Source organism: Arachis ipaensis, chromosome B02 (genome assembly GCF_000816755.2).
Source record: "Arachis ipaensis cultivar K30076 chromosome B02, Araip1.1, whole genome shotgun sequence".
Taxonomy (NCBI): domain Eukaryota; kingdom Viridiplantae; phylum Streptophyta; class Magnoliopsida; order Fabales; family Fabaceae; genus Arachis; species Arachis ipaensis.
In genome coordinates this window covers 88,779,295-88,794,259 of record NC_029786.2, presented here as the reverse complement: position 1 = coordinate 88,794,259, position 14,965 = coordinate 88,779,295, and the positions used below count along the sequence as shown (strand labels likewise).

Here is a 14,965-nt window from a genome sequence, read left to right as displayed (position 1 = left end):
TTATCAAATGAAAAAAAATGACTGTCATAGATTCAGATAAGTTATATAAAGAATTGAAAAGAAGTAATTCAGTATTCACCTCTATAAAATGATTATTGACTTTTTGATAGAATATCTTAACTTGAAAATGATGCAAATTTGAGATCTTTTGAGTTTTACATCTTGATCTTTCTTGTATCACAAATATAGAATCTATTTTTGGAATAGAAATATTATATTTGTTATAAAACAACGAGATTTTGTCAAGCAGAAGAGACCAATCATCATCTCTTATATTTCTTTCTAATGCTTGAGTCAACTCATTAGTAACTCCCAAGATATTTTTTCTTTGATAGAATATCTCAACTTGAAAATTATGCAAATTTGAGATCTTTTGAGTTTTGGGTCTTGATCTTCCTTGTCACAAATATATAATCTATTTTTGGAATAGAAATATTATATTTGTTATAAAACAATGAGACTTCGTCAAGTAGAAGAGACCAACCATGATCTCTTATATTTCTTTGTAATGCTTGAGTCAACTCATTAGTAACTCCCAAGATATTTTTCATCAAGTGCAAGTTGAAAATGAATTCAAAGAACTGAATGACATGCTTAAGCTCTTTGTTCTGAATTATTTTCATCTTCCTCAACATATTCAAGAACATTGACCACGGAAGAAAACCAAAAAAATTAATCTAAATATAGTTTCATAGTGTGAACCCCATCTAGTGTCTCCAGTTCTTTATAAACCTACTTTTTTATTCAAACCACATCCACTGAAAATTTCTCCACTTTTTAATGCTTCAATTATCCTAGTCATTTGACTTTCACGAAGCATGTCTCTTCATTTACATGAAACTCCAACAACATTGCACAAATTGGTTAATAAATTAAAAAATAAAGCAATTTCAACTTGTTTTATTGTAACCATTATAAGAGCTAACTGAAGTTGGTGGGCAAAGTAATGAACATAGAAAGTATAAGAATTTTCTTTCAAAATCAAAATCTTCAAGCCACTAAATTCTCCTTGCATGTTACTTGCACCATTATATCCTTGTCCACATCCTCTTGATAAACATAAATTATATGTTTCTGATAATGACTCCAATGCTAATTTTCGAGATAAAGTATTCGTATTAGAAACATGAACAAGACCAAGAAAATGCTCCCTAACTTATCCTTCTTTATTCACGTACCTCAAACAAATTGACATTTGCTCCTTAATAGAAATGTCGCGGGCTTCATCAACCAAAACAACAAACAATTCATTCCCAATATCATCAACAATAACTTTTGTTGTTTTTCTTGCACCAGCTCTTACAATGTTTTTTGAATTGAGGGTGTTATTAGTTTAATATTTTCATAAACATTTTTGAAAGCATGATCAATCTCTTCATTATGTTGTACAAGAAAGTTTAGAGGTTTCAAATTTTTTTTATTAAGAGAATCATCTGTCTCATCATTACCACGAAAGACCAATCACAACAAGAAAAACGCTGAATACCATTAGATTTTGCGTTAGATTGTATCCGAAGTTATAAACCTCACTGGTAAATGTTTATCGACGGATTTATTATTTTTTTTACGGTAACTTGCGGTAGAATTAACGGCGAAATTCGATGTTTAAATTACGACAATCTGATGCGACTTACCGTCGGAATTTTTCCGACGGTAATTATGGCGCCAAACATTGAAACCTCGTGCTGCATTATTGTCGGAAAAATCTGACGGAAGCATCAATTTTTTTTTAAATCTGGATAATCGTTACTATCGAAAAATTCTGACGGTAAATCCGACGAAAAAGTCATTTTTTTTTATTTTCTTCTTCAATCTATAATGGACCCCAATAGTTAATAATCGATAGTCCACTCCTATTTAGTAAAGAATAAATTAGTAATTTATCTGAAAAAAGTTATTTATATATGATATAAAATATCAAATATATAGAATAAAAACACATAAGGAATAAAGAAATACATAAGATAGAACTAAGGCTAGCATGCGTTGTAATTATATGATCTAACTAAAATAAGGTTTAAACATACAACAAGCTAGTTAAACTATATTTAGGTGAACCTTATTCAGATTCATCATTTTCTTCCTCTGGTTCATCATCCTCCTTTTCCGAGGCAATTTCTTGATCATCGAACTCGTCTTTTTCTTCTTCGTCTCCATCGACCATCTTTTCTTCTTAAAGATTGTCGTCCTCTTATGGTAGTGTGTTGTCATCTACCCTAAGGTCAATGATGCCATCATCCATAACAGCCGATCTAAGGGTGATTGGATCACAACAACAACCCAACTAGATTTGCATGACCTCGAATAAGACAAATAGCATACCTGTCATACATTTTGAGGTAGAATAAAAAGATCGCAGTGCCTATATGCTCTGTTACATTTGCTACAGTGATATTGTAGTCCTTGTGCTTTCATGCCTCCTGTTGCGAATATGGATCATACTATTCATTTTAAACATGCACATCTTGTACGTAGTGTGACAAAAATACTATAGTTGAATTATAGTGTGCAACACACCATACCAATCAGAATGACTACTGCCTGCATCCCCACAAACCCAGACTCTGGTATTATCTGTTTTCTTTCTCACCGACCATTGTAAAAAATGAACCGATATTTATTAACTTTGTATATCGGGTAGCTTATGCCCTTATTCATTGGGCCTTAACTAAGTGCAACGAGTTCTTAATCCGTTGTGTCAACTAGAGAGACACTGACATATTCTCTAAACCAATGTGAAAAATTATTCAGTGATGTATCAGAATTTGTTTCCTGGAATAACCTATCATACAATATGATAAACAATGAAATTTCAGTATACTGAAGTTTTGATTAGATGAAAAAGTTATTATCTTACTAATTATAATATTTACAAAGACTTAAAAAACTCATCTCAGGTAGGGTGAAACCTGGTCACAGTAAACAACACATGCAGATGCGCGGCATCGATTTTCTTTTTCTCTAACCAATATTCACTACCCGTACCCATTGCAACTCCTTTTAGAACAAATATTGGATAGGTTATTCTAGTTGACGAAGATTCTTCCTTCTCATTGTTCTTTCCAACTCCTGTTCTACATGAATCAACAAGAGGCTCAAAATAGAAAGCGTAAAATGCGGATATTTCTTTAGCTAGGAATGCTTCGTAGATGCTACCCTCGATCTAAGCTCTGTTCTTCATGGTGCGCTTGAAGGATTCGATCATCCTCTCAAAAGGTTACATCCACCTAAATTGGACCCGCCATTTACCAATCCGTTCTCTCTCGAATTGAAACCTCAATGCATAACAAAATCTACAAGCAGTTAGATCTACGTCCCCCTTGTAATACAATATACAACTATTCAAACAAAAATCGATTTTCACCAAATTTAGACCTAATTTCGAAACTAACTTCTTTGTTTTGTAGTGGCTCTAGGGGATGGTGTGACACCCTAATTAGCCCAAGCTTTACCTCGTGTCGTAAAGCAAAGGTTAATCTGAGATTACGACAGTTCTAAGCTTATACATATATATATATATATATATATATATAGAATAATATAATCTAGAAGCCCGATGAAGGATATAGCTCAAAAACAGGATTTACAAAGCGCAAACGTACTAACGAAACTACTAACTTAAAGCACCAGATACAGATAAGATACATCAAAATATATATAGTATAATACCATAAGAAACTAGCCACGGCTCGCGGAGTTTAAGCCGGCTATCCATATACAGACCATACATAAACCAGACAGAAAAAATAGCTTATACAAATTTTGTTCTCTCAAATACATGCCTCTAGGCAAAACAGAATACAAAAGTGAGAGATGTATAAACAAAATAAATCAAAAGATTCCCAAAAGGTATCCGGATCCTCCGCTTCTGTCACCATCCAGCAACTCACCAAGGTGGGTTCCGACCTACATCTGAAAAACACAGCAGAAATATGATATGAGAACCGGAGGTTCTCAGTATGGTAACAGTGCCTAGTGATGTAGGATATAAGACCCCAGGATGCCAAAGGCAATCCTAGATTTCATATCCATCACAAGATTCAATCTTAAGGCATACTAAAACAGATAAGCATGATTATATAAATCTTTAGCATAAATAAACCGGGTAATCTATCTTAGAGGATTTCTATTCTAACCAAACACCGCTGTCCCACAGCCTTCACCAACCCATCCTCCATGCGATTCCATCACCACTGCCTTCCGAACCTTCTCAATCCCAGTAGAAATCACAATTATATACAATGCAAGTAAAGCACAAGTAGAAGCATATAAAGCAAGTACTTCAAGTAAGAAATTAGGCAAGTTATTCAATTAGGCATACGTTTACAAGTCGGCAAAGCAAACAATCAGATAGAAAATGCATATGATGAATGCCTGCCCTATTGGCTATGATATCACATTGTCGGTTCAACTGCCAACCTGACACATCTCCATGGAGATGTTTGCACCTGCACGCTCTATTGATCCGAAGGGATGCGAGCGGGATACTCTTGCCTCAGACTTCACATCTCAACGTAAGCGGGATTAACCACCGTCCTTATGCCGCCGCCGCTACCTCGACAGGCGGGATTAACCACCATCCCTACCGGGCGCATAGCGTCTCATAATCTCAGTACCAATCCGTACCTCAGTGGTTTTCAAAAAATATTTTCAGTATACAAGGATCCATCATCTCATTCAGAGTCCTCGGCTCACCTCAACCACTGTCAATTCACATTTCAGTTTTCAAACATCAACAGTTCATCATATCTCATCTCATATATCAATCATCCTTCGCATAACATCAAACCATCCTCAGTACACCCGAAACCTAATCTTCCATTTTTTCTAATTTTTCCATAAAAATCATCAACTAAAACCCTTAGATTATTCCCATGTTCTCCTGCCCAAAATTAAGCCCAGAAGCCTTAAAATGGTGTTACAAAAGCTTACAACCTTGTTGGAAAGGTGAAAGAGTTGAAAACAAAGTTTAAATTTGAGAAACAGGCGTGTGCACCCGCACAGAGTGTGCGCGCGCACGTCTAGAAAGATTTTAAAAGTGTGCGTATGTACAGGGGTGTGCGTACACACAGGTACGAAAATTTACAAATCTGTTCACTCGCACAAGCTGTGCTAGCACCCCAACAGACTGACCTTCCCAACGTGTGCATGCGCACAAGGCTGTGCATACGCACAGGTTGCAATTCCCTCATAGGTATGTGCGCGCAAGAGCCATGCTAGCGCTGCAAACAGAACGCATTTTCCTACCTGTGCGTGCACACAGGTTGAAAATTTTGCAGGGTTGTGCATGCGCACAAGGCTGTGCGTGTGCAAATACCAGAAATCACAAAATTCTGCAACTTTGCATAATTTCATATTTTAACACCAATTTTTGTTTGATCATAACTTCCTCTTCAAAATTCCAAATTTTATAAACTTTATATCGTTTCGAAGAGTTTTTAATAAGCTTTAGTTTCATACAAATTTTAACAAAGTTTGAAAATCGAAGCAAAAGTTTTAATCAGACAAAATTCATCAAAATCCAATTTTTACCAAAATTCACACTTTACCAAATTTTCCAAAATCCTCAAACTACACCCAACCAAAACAATACCAAACTCCCATTTATCCTGAAAGCCAACCCTTTGTGTCATATTACACCAATCTTACCACATTTTATTCTCAACCACAATATCACATATATCACATATCCACCAATCATCATTACATCACTATCAATTTTCATCATCAACTCAACCATGATTCACATTAATAGTCAACAATATTTATTCACCCAAATTCATCATATCTCAACCTCATCATATAACCACAACAACAACATCAAACCATTATACATCATCAACCAAACCAATCATCAACAACATATAATTTTCAAACCTATCCTATGGGTCACTAGCCTAAGTGTCCATGAATATTATATACTACATAGAGGAAACCGAAACCATACCTTGGCCGATTCCCTATATAAACCAAGACTCCAATTTAGCACAATCAAGCTCTCAACCACAATCCAAGCTTTCAATTCCACTCCAACAAGCACCAACAAGTTCCAAAAGCTCCCAAACTCACAATAATCAAACTATATATACATAAACAATCACAAATCAACCTAAGGCTTAACATAAATAAAATCTCACAAGAGTTCAATGCCTCTTACCTTTTCCAATAGCTTTGGACGCCAAAATCCAATGCTAAGCAAGGATTAGAGTGAACCTAAACATCCAAAATCACAAAAACTCACTTAATCAAAACCCTAGATTTTCAAAATTTTGAGGAGAAGAACTGAGAGGATTTCGAGCTTCCCTTACCAATTTCTTATATGGGTTTTGTAGAGCTCTTCACAAGGAACGCGTAGCCGCAAACGGTGCGGCGGTCGGAGCTCCGTAGCTCAAGATATGAGCTAGAGAAGATGATGATGAATAGTGCTCAATCTCTTCTCCCCTCCCTCTTTCAATTTCTGATGTGTGTGTGTTTGTGAGAGGGTAAGGGTTCATTAATGAGCCCTTATATATGTTGGACTTGGGCCCAACTTGGGTCCGGTCCAACCGTTAGCGTTTTTAGCACGTTTGGCCCAACTTTGGGCCAAACCCTTTAAAATTAATGCCCGGTTTTCCATTTCTAATGTTTTTCTAAGGTTTTTGACTGTTTCTACTTTTTCTCGTGCGGTACCAGGCAGACTTGAACCGGTTGAACCGGTTCAACTGCCAGTTCGCGGTTTTTCACGATTTTTCGCAGAAAATACATTTTTTGACTCAGAAAGACCTACTGAGTCCAAAAATCACATCTAAAACCTCAAATTCTCACTCTAATATTTCAGAACCTACTTTGGGCAATTAATTACTTAATTAACTGGTTGATTAGTTACGGTTCTTACATTCTCCTCACCAAATAAGAAATTTTGCCCTCAAAATTTGAATTACCTGAGAAAAGCTCGGGGTAATCCTTTCGCATCTCGGATTCCAACTCCCAAGTATGCTCTTTGATTTCTGCTCGTTCCCAAGCTACTTTAACCAGTGAGACTTCCTTCCCTCATAGCTTTTTCACACTGGTGTCATCAATTCTCACTGGTGTTACTTGAAAAGTCAAGTTCTCTCTCAACTCCACCGACTCAGGCTCCAACACATGAGCCGAATCTGACGTGTACTTATGGAGCTGTGACACGTGGAATACGTCATGTAAGTTAGACAGATGAGGTGACAAAGCTACTTGATACACTACCGGCCCGAATCGTCTTAGAATCTCGAACGGTCCAATGAACCTCGGATTCAACTTCTTTGTCTTAATGTTCTCAGTAGTCTCTACTATCAAATCAGGACCCAAAATGCTCACTTCACCAGATTCATACCAACAGAGTGGAGATTGGCACTTCCGTCCATACAAGGCTTCATACGGAGCCATCCCAATGCTCGCATGAAAGCTATTGTTGTACGTAAACTCTACCAATTGCATGTGATGGTCCCAACTTTCCTGTTGATCCAATATACATGCCCTTAGCATATCCTCCAACATTTGAATAGTTCTTTTTTATTGTCCTTCAGTTTGCGGATGATATGCGGTACTGAGACATAGCTTCGTACCGAAAGCTCTTTGAAAAGCTCCCCAAAACCTTGATGTGAATCGGGGATCACGGTCCAACACTATTCTCGATGGCACACCATGCAACCTTACTATCTCTTTGATATACAATCTTGCCAACTCCTCCATAGAACAATTCACTCAAACATGTAGAAAATGAGCGGATTTGGTTAAGCGATCCATGATCACCCGAATTGCATCAAATCCCGACCTAGTCCTCGGTAAACCAGTCACAAAATTCATTGCGATTCCTTCCCACTTCCACTGAGGAATCTCAAGTGGCTGTAGCATCCCTGATGGTTTCTGATGCTCTATCTTCACCTTCTGACACGTCAGACACTTTGAGACATATTCCGCCACATCTTTCTTCATACCAGGCCACCAGAACATAGCCTTCAGATCGTGGTACATTTTAGTGCTCCCAGGGTGAATCGAAAACCCATTGTTGTGTGCTTCTCTCAATATATCTTGCCGCAAAGTCCCAACATCCAGCACAATGATTCTACCCTTGAATCTCCACAATCCATCTTGATCCCATGACACTCTCCACTGCTTCCCTTGCTCAATAGCTGGCAACACCTTAGGTAACACGTCATTGTTTTGATGAGCCCTTAGGAGTTCGGATTTAAAGTCACTTGAGATCTGTAACTGATTCAAGCAAGCTCTTCCGGTAACTTCACCAATATCCAACTTAAGATCCACAAACTTACCCGCTAACTCCTATTCCTTGATTCTCATCCAAGCTACAGTTAAAGACTTCCAACTTAATGCGTCTGCTACCACATTCGTGTTTCCAGAGTGATAACTCAGTTTAAAATTGTAGTCCTTCAACAACTCCATCCACCTCCTCTGACGCATATTAAGCTCTTTCTGATCAAAGATGTACTTGAGACTCTTATGATCAGAAAAAACGCTAAACCTTACTCCGTACAAGTGGTGTCTCCAAATCTTCAACGCAAACACAATTGCCGCTAATTCCAAGTCATGAGTTGGGTAATCTACCTCATGCGGTCTCAGCTGACGCGATGCGTAAGCCACCACATTCTGGTGTTGCATCAACACGCAACCCAAACCTTTCAAAGAAGCATCACAGTACACTTCGAACAGTTCATGCGATTCCGGAAAGATTAAAATTGGCGCTGAAGTTAACTTCTGATTCAAAGTTTGAAAACTTTCCTCACACTCCGACGTCCACACAAAAGACACCTCCTTCCTTGTCAACTTAGTCATCAGCAGTGCTATTCGGGAAAACCCTTCAATAAATCTTCGGTAATATCCAACTAAACCCAAAAAGCTCCTCACTTCCGTCACCGTCGTTGGTCTTTCCCATTCCATCGCTGCTTCTACCTTAGAAGGATCCACCGCTATCCCTCCTTTGCTCACCACGTGACCTAGGAACTTCACTTCCTCTTTCCAGAACTCGCACTTCGACAACTTGGCATACAAATTTCGCTCCTTTAGGATTTGCAACACAATCCTCAAGTGTTCCTCATGCTCCTTTGCCATCTTGGAATAAACTAAGATGTCGTCTATGAAAACCACCACGAATTTGTCCAAAAAGAGACGAAAGACTCTGTTCATGTAATCCATGAAAACAGCAGGTGCATTCGTTAACCCAAAGGACATCACCACAAACTCGTAGTGTCCATAGCGCGTCCTGAACGCAGTCTTAGGGATATCATCCTCCTTCACCCTTATCTGATGGTAACCTGATCTCAAATCAATCTTGGAAAATACTCCGGCTCTTTGCAGTTGATCCATCAAGTCATCTATCCTCGGCAGCGGGTACTTATTCTTCACCGCCATTTTGTTCAACTGTCGGTAATCCACGCACAAACGCATTCCTCCATCCTTCTTCTTCACCAATAAAACTGGCGCTCCCCATGGAGATACACTCGGTCGAATGAACCTCTTGTTCAGAAGCTCTTCCAACTGAGACTTTAATTCTGCCAGCTCTATCGGAGCCATTCTATACGGTGCAATCGACACTGGTCCGGCTCTCGGCACCAATTCAATCACAAATTCAATCTCCCTTTGAGGTGAAAATTCAGGGATATCTTCCGGGAATACCTCCGGAAAGTCTCTAACTACCGGAATCTGGTCTAAGTCCTGGGCATCCCCCAACGCGTTAGCAGCCAACAGGATATATCCCTGACACTCCTCCCCACTACAGTGCACTATTATAGAGTTCAGGTAATACCCCACAGCTACCACTGCTCTATTTTCTCCTTCCGGCATAAACCGAATTGACCGCTCAAAGCAATCCAACAAAACCTGATTCTTCGACAACCAATCAAATCCCAAAATCATCTCCAATCCAATCATTGGTAAACAGATCAAGTCATGCACGAAGTCTCTACCCTCAAGCTTGAAACCTACTTGCCTACACCCTGACCTAGTTATAACCGTCTGATGTGGAGTGTGTACATGCAGATCAAAAGCTAATCTGACACTTTCAAGCTTAGTTCCTCAACCTTAGCAAAAGAAATAAACGAATGCGATGCTCCAGTATTATATAATGTAATTAATATTTTATCACCAATTAGACATATACTTCTCATCAAAGGATCCACCTTGGAAGCATCCTTGGCGTTCACAGCAAAGACACGACCTTGATGCTGACCCTGACCCGCATTCTGGTTCCTCCCACAAGTGCAATCCCTCGCAATGTGCCCAGGAAACCAATAATTGAAGCAACCACTCTGATTTCCTCTCCCTTTAGCATACTGAAACTGATTCTGATTGTTCTTTCTAAAGCCTCCTTGCCGTTGATGTGGATATCCTCCTCTCTTGAAACTTTGACCCCTCGGATGGAAATGCTTGACACGTCCTCGACTAGAACATCCTCCGTGTGTTTCCTTGGGCGAAGCTACCGTCTTGGCATACTCTTCCACCACTCTCGCCTTGTTCACCAAGTCAGAAAAAGTACGAATGTCCATTGGAGCCACAGCAGTCATAATGTTGTCCATCAGCCCCCTTTGGTTTTTAATACACTTCCAACTCTCATAAGTCTCTGGGGCACCCTGACATACCCTAGAAAACCTACAGAGTTCCTCAAAGTTGCTTGTGTAGTCCGTCACAGATAGAGAACCTTGCTTCAACTGCATGAGTTCCATTTCCTTCGCTTCCCTTGCAGACTCAGGGAAATATTTCTTATAAAAGGCCGTCTGAAATACATCCCAATTGACATCAGCGTCCGCACAGGGGTGTGAGCGCGCACGCCCAAAAAGATTTTAAAAGTGTGCGTATGTACAGGGGTGTGCGTACACACAGATACGAAAATTTACAAATCTGTTCACTCACACAAGCTGTGCTAGCGCCCCCAACAGACTGACATTTCCAACATGTGCTATGCACAAGGCTGTGCGTACGCACAGGTTGTAATTCCCTCTTAGGTATGTTCGCGCACAAGCTGTGCTAGCTCTGCAAACAGAACGCATTTCCCTGCCTGTGCGTGCGCACATACCAGAAATCACAGAATTCTGCAACTTTGCATAATTTCATATTTTAACACAGATTTTTGTTTGATCATAACTTCCTCTTCAAAATTTCAAATTTTATAAACTTTATATCGTTTTGAAGAGTTTTTAATAAGCTTTAGTTTCAAATTTCAAAAAATTTTGAAAACTAAAGCAAAAGTTATGATCAGACAAAGTTCATCAAAAACCAACTTTTACCAAAATTCACACTTTACCAAATTTTCCAAAATCCTCAAACCACACCCAACCAAAACAATACCAAACTCCCATTTTTCCTGAAAGCCAACCCTTTGTGTCATATTACACCAATCTTACCACATTTTATTCTCAACCACAATATCACATATATCACATATCCACCAATCATCATTACATCACTATCAATTTTCAGCATCAACTCAACCATGATTCACATTAATAGTCAACAATATTTATTCACCCAAATTCATCATATCTCAATCTCGTCACTTAACCACAGCAACAACATCAAACATTATACATCATCAACCAAACCAATCATCAACAACATATAATTTTCAAACCTATCATATGGGTCACTAGCCTAAGTGTCTATGAATATTATATACTACATAGAGGAAATCGAAACCATACCTTGGCCGATTCCCTATATGAACCAAGACTCCAATTTAGCATAATCAAGCTCTCAACCACAATCCAAGCTTTCAATTCCACTCCAACAAGCACCAACAAGTTCCAAAAGCTCCCAAACTCACAATAATCAAACTATATATACATAAACCATCACAAATCAACCTAAGGCTTAACATAAATAAAATTTCACAAGAGTTCAATGCCTCTTACCTTTCCCAATAGCTTTGGACGCTAAAATTCAATGCTAAGCAAGGATTAGAGTGAACCTAAATATCCAAAATCACAAAAACTCACTTAATCAAAACCCTAGATTTTCAAAATTTTGAGGAGAAGAACTGACAGGATTTCGAGCTTCCCTTATCAGTTTCTTATATGGATTTTGTAGAGCTCTTTACAAGAAACGTGTAGCCGCAAACGGTGCGACGGTCGGAGCTCCGTAGCTCAAGATATGAGCTAGAGAAGATGATGATGAATAGTGCTCAATCTCTTCTCCCCTACCTCTTTCAATTTCTGAGGTGTGTGTGTTTGTGAGAGGGTAAGGGTTTATTAATGAGCCCTTATATATGTTGGGCTTGGGCCCAACTTGGGTCCGGTCTAACCCGTTAGCGTTTTTAGCACGTTTGGCCCAACTTCGGGCCAAACCCTTTAAAATTAACGCCCGATTTTTCATTTCTAATATTTTTCTAAGATTTTTTACTATTTCTACTTTTTCTCATGCGGTACCAGGCAGACTTGAACCGGTTGAACCGATTCAACTGTCGGTTCGCTATTTCACGGTTTTTCGCAAAAAATACATTTTCTGACTCAGAAAGACCTACTGAGTCCAAAAATTACATCTAAAACCTCAAATTCTCACTCTAATATTTCGGAACCTAATTTGGACAATTAATTACTTCATTAACTGGTTGATTAGTTACGGTTTTTATAGATGGCAGTAGTCCCGACAGGTATTGATTCGTTGCAAAGGGTGGCCCACTTATCAAAAAACTTTTGCGTATGATTTGACTCAAACTTAATACTTATCATTCTAATACATGCAGACAATTTCAAATGAATGCACCCCTCGAACAAAGATTTTGTAGTAGATTCTAACAGATGATAAAATCTCTTTACCTTCAAGTTAGGCTCTTGTTCAGCATCTTCCATATTGGTAATACCAATTGCATCAAGCACCATCTCGTTGTATCTCTCTTGCTTACCCTCACAATTTATTTCTTCCATGTTTAGTTCTCAAACCACCCGAACTCTCGTTGATCAATCCTCAGACCTATTGGAATTCGAGGTAGACTGGTTAATTCCTTGCTTATCCACTTCTCCATGTTCCGTCCACATCCAATACCCATCCTTGAGCCTATTACAGTAGAGATGAAATGTTATATCCGAAGGTCCTAACCACTTAGTCAACTGACACTTATAGCACGGACACCTAGATATCCCTTGAGACCTAAATGGTTTTATGTTGAAGACACTACAAACTCGTCAACCCCCTCAAAGAACTCACATTTTAAACCACCAGTCCAACATTATCCCTATCGTACATCCATAGACAATGACGTAGAATGATTTTGGAACAATCACCTTAAAATTTAACCAACAACACAACTTATTAATATTTTTAGAGCTTTTTTCATAATTAGAATCTCACACCAAATCCAATTATCCTTTTCTCACAAGCCAAACATGTTTTAAACAATATAAACAAAAGTTCGACAGAGAAAACAACTGGAGGCATAAATTAGAACAAACACAAATTCAATAAAACATCAAATCCTAGCTGTTCTAGTGCACAATCCTTTATAACTCTATAATTTTCCAACAAACAAGGGTTTCGAGAAGGCGCCACTACACAACTTTCTCCCACTTCCGTCCTAAAACTTTATCATAGGAGAAGTAAGTCCAGAATAAAACTTAAACAATTCATTATATTCAGAGATAGAAAATCAACCTAGAATATGACTGCATAAACTACAAAAGAAGTGAACTCGAATTAATCTCAGAGGAAAAAACACCGTCCTAATAAAAAAAATAACTTATTAAATTTACAGGGTAAAACTACATTAAAAACTAATTTGAAAGGAATAAATAAAAGTCAACATTGTAATTAATTAAAACCTAATTCTAATTTTACTAAATTAATAGGCATAACAAAAAGAAACGATATAAATACAATGCAATTGAAAGAAACACATTCACCAAACTCAAATAAAATCTTCCATAAGCTCAACCACCCTTAATACTCAAATAAAATCTTCCAACAGCTCAAGCGCTCTTAATTTCACCTTACCCTAACCTACCCTAATATTATTTAATTTCTAATTATACTAAATTAACATAACAAAACCTAATCATACACTTCATTAAACAAATTCAATTAATAATTTAATAAAATACCTAACGAAATCCTAAATTTACAAAAAAAAACTGAAAAATAAAAACACAATAGAAAAATCACCTTAGATGGTAGATGCAAGATGGTGGAAGCGTGGTGTTGACAGGTCGTGGCAATGACGGTGACAAGGTGAGGACCTCGGATGAGAACGTACACCAACAGCGGCAGCAGCAGCGATGGCTCCTGCAGTAGTAAGGACGACGTGCAACGGCAGCGACGGCGACATCTCCAGGTGGTGGTGACGGTGGCAACCTCAATGGAGTAGCGGCATAGAGCTGAGGAGGCGTTTATCATTGCCTAAATGCCACATTTCATTAAAATCTGTCATCATAAAAAAATTTTGCAGTAAAATGCGACAGTAACATTGGCACTAATAAAATAAAATTTTGCGCCAATATTTACCATCGGATTTAGTAGCGGAATTTCTACTCCGACGGTAATTTTTTTGAGGGACGAATTTTCACTCATAACCGTCAGGAAATCCGATGCTACATATGCCAGTAATGTCCGACGCTTAATTCGAGGGTATTCAGTGTTTTTCTTGTAGTAAATCCTTATTTCTTATACAATCAATTGTTGCTATCAAGTGAACTTGATAAATTCTTTTTAGCTTGCTGAGATTATTTTTCAATAGTATCACTAATGTGTTGTTTTGGCTTCATAAGTGCTTCACATTTTCTCCAAACTTGATTATGAGTGCTATCATGAATCCTAACATGAGTTTGTAGTCTCTCCTTTTTCTAATTTAAAAGTCATTAGTTACAAAAGCATCACCACCTTTAGTTTTGGATTTCATAAGGTAACAAGAAAGACAAAAAGTAACATCTTTTGATATACAATACTCTAATTAGTTGCCATAGTCATCAAACCAATTATGAGCCCTTGGTTGACAAGGACCTTTTTGCAAATA

The 14,965-nt window shown here is 38.1% G+C and overlaps 1 protein-coding gene across 1 annotated transcript; it reads right to left on the bottom strand.

Moving 5' to 3' along the window:
• Positions 10,017-12,887, bottom strand: LOC107627567. The gene is made up of 2 exons (XM_016330404.1): positions 12,780-12,887; positions 10,017-10,742 (listed from the first exon to the last, which is right to left on the bottom strand). The coding sequence occupies exons 1-2, from the start codon at positions 12,885-12,887 to the stop codon at positions 10,017-10,019; spliced, it is 834 nt and encodes a 277-aa protein (XP_016185890.1).

What these genes read in the sequence shown, in the direction of transcription:
- LOC107627567 (XM_016330404.1), bottom strand. Translation starts at nt 12,887, where the DNA reads ATGGAAGAAATAAATTGTGAGGGTAAGCAAGAGAGATACAACGAGATG. An exon ending in AACAAGAGCCTAACTTGAAG is followed by an intron (nt 10,743 to 12,779) that starts GTAAAGAGATTT and finishes GATGTATTTCAG; the next exon opens with ACGGCCTTTTATAAGAAATA.